The 8,434-nt window shown below is 31.6% G+C and overlaps 2 protein-coding genes across 2 annotated transcripts in view; one reads left to right on the forward strand and one right to left on the reverse strand.

Annotated features, from left to right (window-relative positions):
- LOC108689324 overlaps positions 1–3,908 on the forward strand; it is a 13,538-nt gene extending 9,630 nt beyond the window's left edge. Inside the window, exons 8-13 of the mRNA XM_018196059.1 lie at positions 1,016–1,188; positions 1,334–1,523; positions 1,911–2,011; positions 2,142–2,265; positions 2,523–2,689; positions 3,591–3,908. Coding sequence (XP_018051548.1) covers positions 1,016–1,188; positions 1,334–1,523; positions 1,911–2,011; positions 2,142–2,265; positions 2,523–2,689; positions 3,591–3,908 — 1,073 coding nt within the window. The remainder of the gene's footprint in view (positions 1–1,015; positions 1,189–1,333; positions 1,524–1,910; positions 2,012–2,141; positions 2,266–2,522; positions 2,690–3,590) is intronic.
- A 1,467-nt stretch (positions 3,909–5,375) lies between these two features.
- The window catches only part of LOC108689325 (extracellular signal-regulated kinase 2), a 6,432-nt gene continuing 3,373 nt past the window's right edge, over positions 5,376–8,434 (reverse strand). Inside the window, exons 7-11 of the mRNA XM_018196060.1 lie at positions 8,276–8,416; positions 8,015–8,112; positions 7,577–7,711; positions 7,223–7,362; positions 5,376–5,987 (exon numbers count right to left, since the gene is read on the reverse strand). Coding sequence (XP_018051549.1) covers positions 5,376–5,987; positions 7,223–7,362; positions 7,577–7,711; positions 8,015–8,112; positions 8,276–8,416 — 1,126 coding nt within the window. The remainder of the gene's footprint in view (positions 5,988–7,222; positions 7,363–7,576; positions 7,712–8,014; positions 8,113–8,275; positions 8,417–8,434) is intronic.

The raw sequence follows: 8,434 nt of genomic DNA on the forward strand, positions 1-8,434 counted from the left end.
AAAAACCTTCTATTATGAGATAAGCGCCTAATATAAGATAGCGGCGTTTCTGTTAAACTAATAAATCTAAACTAATAAATCTATTGGTTTCACTATGAATTTATTGCTCTTAGATTGAAAATTCTTTAGTTGAAAATTCATTATTAGATGCCTATAATCTTGTAAAAAAAGATTTTAAAATTTGGATGTTTTCAAGTTTCATTGAGGTGAGCCTTTAAATCTTGTTTATTATTTAAGTAAATATTTGGCAATAAATTTTTCATGTATAGAGTCATGATAGAGTAAGATTGTATTAATAGAAAAATACGAGAATTGCTTAATTACAGATGTTAGATTTGATGATCATAAATGTGGAAATCATAATATGAAATATCCAGAATATTTCTAATAAATGAAATAACCTAAATGCTCCTGTATTATATATATTTCATATATGAAAATCGTTGCTAAACTATGAGTGTTATTGTATAATAATAAAAAGGACAATCGGAATGAACATCGACTGCTTGTTTCTGCGATGTTTACAATTAGTTTTACAATTAGTTTAACTACCTGAAGACGAGTCCTGGGTACATTGCATCGCATGCTCATTTTGCGTTCACACTGGTTATATCTGTTTGTATTTAACATTACACGTTTTTAATTGCAATACTGATGTACTTTGCGTTTTATTATTGATTTCTCGGATTATGTCATATTAGGAGCACAATTTTTTGATTTTGCAATTTGATCACTTTTTACATTTCTTTAATTTTCAGAAAAAGAATAAGAAGAATTAAATTTTTTTATATAACATTATCTTAAAGCTTATTAAATTCCCTTCAAAATGACCTATTATTTTTTTAAATTCTGCTTATAGACTTCTAGCATTTATCCAAAATCAACTCGATATCTCATAATAAGGGCCTTTCCTCTGTGTGTGTGTGTGTGTGTGTGTGTGATATAAAAATATATATAATATTTTTTATTACATTTATAAATTTTCTAATTGCATAATTACTCGTGCGTGCAACAGGTGTAGGTGTTACCGCCTCAATATATACTATTATGGCTATGAGCATCGATAGATATCTGGCCATAAGAAATCCCATGATTCTTCGTTATATATGTAGTCATAAGAATATTATTCTCGTTATCGTATCTATTTGGCTGGCATCCATGGCATTTTTTATTACAATCTATGGAGCGGTAAGTCTTTTGCTACCAAGTCTGTGCTGATTAATTGTCAAATTGTTGGAAACTAATGTTGAAGTGAAGACTGTTACATCTATTTTATATATGTACACTTTTTACATATTTATGACACAAATGAATGATCTTTCTTTTTACTCAGATGAGACTCCAGGATCCAATGACGGAAGTCATCAACAAGGCTCTGGACTTGGCAAGCGAGAATTTTACACACAATAGCATCTCGCCAACACCACCAGGTTTCAATATGTGCATAGAGGATTTCATGTCATTAGGAATTAGACGAGACGTTTTTGGGAGCATATACTTCGTATTCTCTACCGCTATTCCATGTAAGTTTAAATACATATATAAATATTTATTGTTGTTTCTGTGATATTACAAGAACCTCTTCTTAATTTTTTTCATAACAAACATGCATACAAATTCTTGTTTTCATATTGCCATATATAAATCTTAATAATCTACAGTCTAATTTAAATTTGACTCTATGTATAAGCAGGTGTGCTTATATATGCGTATATTATTATTTCAATTTCCGTACACAATGCTTTCTGAATAAAGGCGATTAAATTAATATTAACTCGTTATTTTTTATTAAACAAAAACAATATTACATCTTTTAAGAAGATTTTTACTCTTGCACAAGCACATGATTGGAACACATAGTTAATAGTCTTTGTTTTTTTTCTTTATATGTTTTCTTACTGTATATTTAGGTCTCGTTGTATTACTAGCCTACTCGATGATTGGCTTCACTCTTTGGTCTAAAAAGCCACCCTTTGATTATGATAACAGGGAAAGTGTCAGCTCGCGGCAGGTCAGATCAATGAGAGATCTAAAATTTTGTTAAATTATTAGCAATAATTTTAAAGTTTTCCTAAAAACGCAGCCGAATTCCGAAAATTTGCGAGATCTATTCTAGATACGCTGATATCTTTTATTCATAGAGCTCCAAATTACGACATGAAAGAAAACGAGTTGCATTGATATTACTATTCCTCGCTATACTATTCGCTCTGTGCTGGATGCCCTACAATATTGCCAAATTTTTTATTGATCTCGACGTTATCGGTAAGTGCGAAATCTTGCAATAATTTATATTTTGCAAAGATAAATATTTTGTACCTAAAATATCAATTATAAGTACTTGATATATTTCCTATTTCTAGTGGTTTCTCTAACTGATCTTCAAATAAATTTTGTAATAAAGAGTCTATATATAATAATAAAAATAATCTAGTCTAAAATAAATAAAAATGCAATCTTTTTCATGTCGATAAGTACAGATTAATTAATTTTAATAAATTTCTTATACATTTTATTTACAGGCCCATCAACGTCAACAAATAACACACTGAAGTACTTCCTATTTTTGGGACATGCAAACAGTGCTTTGAATCCTGTGGTCTATTGTTGGATGACCCGTGGTTTTCGTCAAAAACTTGTGAAGATTTTATGTTGTATCTCCACTAATCTATCGCATCTTTTGCGAAGAGTAAATTAATTACACATTTTTTTCATAAATTCTCAATTTTTTTATAAAGTTAAACTAATAATCCCTTGCAGTAAAATCCTTGCTTTTCTGAATGAATACAAATTGAAATAATAATTATGTGGATCTCTAGACATTAGACAAGACAGTTATCAAAAATATTTTCATAAAAAAATGTTTTTTTTTATTGAATTCTCTACACACTTAATTAAATGGTTCAATATTTGAGAAAAATGACTGATATTGATATAAATTTCTTAGATAGAATACAAAATCATAAAAAAATCAAGATTTTCAAATTTCGTGCTAAATGCAGTTATTAATATTTATTTTTTTGTGCTTTAGTGTCGTGCTAGATTTGCAAAGTTACTACATTTTCTATTTTATTTTTTAGTGTATAGGATGAATGTGAAACTTTTTTATTTCTCTAAGGAATTATGAAAAATGCTATTGCTAATATTTTTATCATATTATTAAAATGTCATGCTAACTTTACGATATTAATGTTAAAAAAATGATAGTTTTTAGTATTTTTCATATTAGGTGTACAAATTAATTCGGTGCTTTTATCGATGACTTTATCGAGTTAAAATCGTCAAATTTCTTCCGCGAGGGCAGTCGTCAGTTACCCGAAAGATGGTATAAAATCATTAAAAACAATAAAGACTATTTCGAATATCAAATGTATATTTTTTTTTGTGCGAATAACTTTAAATTATGAAAAAAAGACATCGAATTAATTTGTATATTTTTTTTTATATATTGTTCTACAGTTCCTTATAAAAATAAAAAAGAATTCCGCATTTTTTATGTTAAAAAAAACAAAATTAAAAATATGATCCCCTAACTTCGTTAATCTCGACTGATAACATGAAAATTAGTCATTCTTTTTACATTGTTGCAGAACGCGATGACGATCGCTGATGACGTGCCATGTATCCCTTGTAAGCGAAAGTTAATAACTGTGACAAAGGAACAATGTGTTCTAGCAGAACAACAACAAAAAAGTTTTATATCATTTCAACAGCTTTTCTCAGGACGCAGCAATTCATATCATTTAAAACGTATCAACATTGAATTGAAAAATATTTATGATAATTCGAATATACAGATTGCTCCAGGACATAATAGGAGGGATCAACGACAGAATAAGGACAAATATGAATTAAAGAGCAGCCAATTAGAGTCGAGTACTTTATGTACCACAGACGGACAACGTTAACTAGCTGCTTCACTGTGCCAATTATTTTTTTTCTGAGAACAGGCGTTTATTATCAATTGTTTCCTCTTTAATAAAAAGACTCTTTCTTTTTTATTAAAATTTTATTCTCACAATACGAATAGCACGTAATAAGTCCGAGCGCTGTCGATCATCGCTGTGCAATGACATTACGACACAAGGTATGATACAATGAGATTTGTACACTAAATCGATGATAAATATCTATTATAGTAGTGCGTACGTGCATATATATATGCGTATGTCGTGTACGTATTCATATATTCACGTCATACAAATAAAATGGCATAGAAAAATATGTATGCTCCGCTGTATGGCCCCACGTGAATCGTATTGCTTACGTCCTAAATTCCTACATTTTTCGTATTCCCACGGGATAATCATTGCAGTCTCCATGCAATTTCTGTTCTTTATTTCATTTCTGCTGTTTGTTGAAATGGATGATTGAAGGTACTACCAATTGCGATGATATTTAAAAAAAATCATTCATTTCTTTTTTCATAAAAACAAATTTTGATTTCTTATTGTCTTGTTATATGATCTCATTTATTGTCGCATTTTCGTTATAAAAAAGAAGAGAAACTACATTCAAATTTCATCTCTCATTTGCCTTTTCGATATTTTACGTAATATAAAAAGTAACTATGATAGGAGGTAGTAATCTTGAAGATCATATTTATTTCCAAATATTGATATTTTATTTGTGTGTTCCTGGGAATGAAATCGTTTTTGACTCCAATTATATCCGTGGGAACTCGAAAGCACATTGATACCATTAATTATGCATCTACTTTGTGTAAAATTTGTTTATTATTTACTCAAGAATCTTAGATCATGTTCACGTTCGCATGAGGCGATATGCTTCTTGCACGAGGATGAATGAACGAACTTTTAGGATAATCTACGACGACCGCCTGTTTCTTATCGCGGAATTAATAATAAAAATTTTTTTTCACTGTTGCTATACAATTGTTTGTACAGCAAATTATAACACAAATATAAAAAAAGATTGCATTAAATGTGAACTATATATATAATTACTACAAAATGTTTGCATTACAACAAACTACAAGACGAATATAAAAAAAATTATCGATAAAATATCAATTATATATATTATTATAAAATAGATCTAGAAGAAATAGAAAAAAAATGATATTCCTTAAAAATATTGTGTATTTTGTGTCCGCATCGATCTAATTGCAAGTTGAAAATGTTTCAACTATAGATTTTTTCTAAATTCCGTCCATAAACTCCGCGTGTAAAGATCCTCGAGACGCTCGAGAACGCATTCCGCAAAAAAAATCTCGCTGAAAAGAATTCGTGTGCACGATCGGTTTGAACGTTTCGTCTCTATCTAGATTTTCTCGAAAAAAAAGTGAAGCGATCGTCGCATTATTTTCCCATCTGATCGTTGTTCATCATCCTCGGGGAAGCCTATCCGCACATTCACCATCCTATAGTCCCATTACAGAGATCCTTGTAAACCGATTCTGCTATTATGCCATGACTCTGACTGTTCAGAAACCTCGATTTGTTGCACGTTGTCGACGGTCTCTTCTGACTGACGTAGTTGACATCGAAGCTGTGCTTCGCGTGTAATCTGCTGCCCTGTCCGCGCGCCGCATTTTTAAAACAATTGTTGGTTGTCACAGTATCCACGGCGAATGATTTGTTGATGAAGTTGTCCCTACCGCGACAAGAGGTGCGATTCCGCACTTGAGGTTGCTGCTGAGTCAGCAACGGCACCTTATTGAAATAGTTGCGGATGGTCTGGGACTGGTGGCCGATACATGACGATTCCGGACTGCTAACCCCTGTGGTCCTGATGTCCATGGTTCTGATGACAGTCTTTGCAACGTTGTTGGGTTGTTTAATATTCGGACTGTTGCTGATCCTGATCAGCTTCGTCGGCATCTTTTTAGACCAATGATTGTCGCCACGACAATCAGATGCCGAGGTGAAGGGCCTTGGCGCCTGTGTTTGTTGTCTGCTGACTCTTCGCGGTTTGGTGCGTTGTGCTGTTGTTGTTAATTGGTTTGATCGGCCTCTGACACCGTACTGAAATTGAAGAAATTCCATAGGCACGATGAAATATCGATACGAATGTATATAGTAGCGTGAATTGATTTTGATGTATGATTATAACATTTGATGTATGACTATTGACAAAAGTGCAGAGTACATATATGATGAAAACTGAAGTTCGATTGTGTATTATACAATTTAAAGAAAAATACAAAAATAAGCAAATTTATTAGAATTTTATTTTATAATTTCATTGGTCAACAGTAAATTAAAAACTAGTAAATTTGCTCACTTTTGTAATTTTAACCAATTGTGATGCATAATTAAATCCTGATCTTGAGGAGGATGCATAATTAAACTCCTGAGGAGGATTTATCAACGAGTTTAATTCTGTGGTAATGAAACGTGTTATTAAAAAATATTTCAGCATTTTTATATCGTGCAATAAAATGATTCGATATAGTTAAAATTGCAAATTAACTTTATAAAATTTCTTTTATTCAAATACGATAGAGGAAAGCCAAGAACGGAAAAAAAATCAAATTTGGATTTCAAATAATACATTATATATTCTTGTATTAAATTAATTTATTTCAGACATAAGACACTCTTCCTGAAAAGTTGAGAGGTCTCAGGTTCGAATTCTGGCTGAAATAATATTTTTTCACAATAAGTTTCTTACTTTCTTTTTATTTATTCTAATTTAGAGGGGTTTATTAGTGAATGAGAATGATTGTGTTGAATGATGATTGTGTTGAAACCGAAAGTTTTTCGGCTCTCAATGATATCTGAAATAAATTAATTTAATATAAGAATATATAATATATTATTTGAAACATCCAAATTTGATCGTTCTTGGCTTTCTTTATCATATTATTTGATTATGTATTCACACATACAGTCGTGTTTAAAATTCTTAAATGTTTCTTTTATTACTTTATCGTTATTTAAAATTTATTTATTTTCTTATCAGGATAAAGAATTATCTAAACTATATTATTTATGCGGCACTTGCCATTACGGTGGAGTTAAGAATTTATTTTCAAATATGTGTATAGCGTGCATAAATTAATGTCGAATGCAATCTGCTAGGTGATGCATAAAATGAGTGGTTACAGTACCTACTAAACGCAAATCCCACACGACATGCAGCCTGTAATAACAAAATTTACCGTTTACCTTCCCGTGATAAGATGATTCTTAACAAGGAGGCGACAGAGCAAACATGGAGGAGTGTGAAATAAACAATAAAATAATTTTACACTCACCATGACCATCTGATCTGATTGAATGGAACGCTGGGATTTCGACAGCTGCTGCTGATTAAAGTAGAAGCAACTTTTGGCCGCTGCTGGAGGTATGTTTCCGTTCGTCAAGTTACATGCGTACTGTGTCGCCACATTTTTAACTGTCAATTTATCGCAAATGCAGTAATTGAAATTTTTTGGAGATCAATATAATCTCGATAAATTTAATTTCCGATGTTACACACACACACACACACACACACACACACACACACACACACACGCGCGCGCGCGCGCGCGCGCGCGCGCGCGCGCTCATCAATTAATCTCCATACTTATCATAAAATTGAAATATTATTAATGTAAGATTCTTACCATTATGCCGGGTGTTTGTTAAGGTCTTCTGTGGCGGATCTATGGGATTGTTCATCGTCTGTGGTCTTGTAACGCCTCGCGGAGTATCACTCTGAGATGGCCTGATTGTCTTTTTGCTTGGCAATGACGAGCACGCTAAAAAGGAAAGTTTGTAGAAAAATAAACTGAAAATTAATAGCATTAATAATATTGAAATGCTTGTCAATTTAATTTGTCATATTGTATTACTCCAACTTTGGTTTAGAATTGTGTTTCAAGACTGACAAATAATCGACGTACAATTTGCTTGAACTGGAAATTATATAAATTTACAAGAAATATTATTAGGTATGAACAACTGCTTTGACCGAATATGGCATTTTTTCGCCCATATATGTTTAGAAATTAATAAAATGAAATTGTAGGAGCTGAAGAAATCTCATTTAACATTCCTCTCACCGACAATCGTATCACCTTGGCCGATCACCGGGTTACTGCTACTGTTTCTGGTTTCCTTTCTAATGCTTTCAGACAATCGCCGCAGTCTGGATTTTGACCTATAAAAATAAAGAAAAAAAAAAGAAAATCGTTATAAAATATATAAATCTATTTTTATTAAAATTATTTTTTATAAACAAATAGAGAGATCCAATTACATATTTTAATAATGCAACTTTGAATAAAGCAATAATCACTGACTATGAATAAATATATGCTCACATATTTTTATGTTTCCGATGTTTTTCGTCCATCATCGCATACAGCTTATTTCTATATTCGTCGACTGAGAGTTGCACATCATCACTCAACAATGGTATGACACTGGAACCCCTTTCCGGTTCGTTTCCTCTCCTATGAAAACTGTTGAAAAGAGAATTT

This window comes from Atta colombica, unplaced genomic scaffold, assembly GCF_001594045.1.
Source record: "Atta colombica isolate Treedump-2 unplaced genomic scaffold, Acol1.0 scaffold27, whole genome shotgun sequence".
NCBI lineage: Eukaryota > Metazoa > Arthropoda > Insecta > Hymenoptera > Formicidae > Atta > Atta colombica.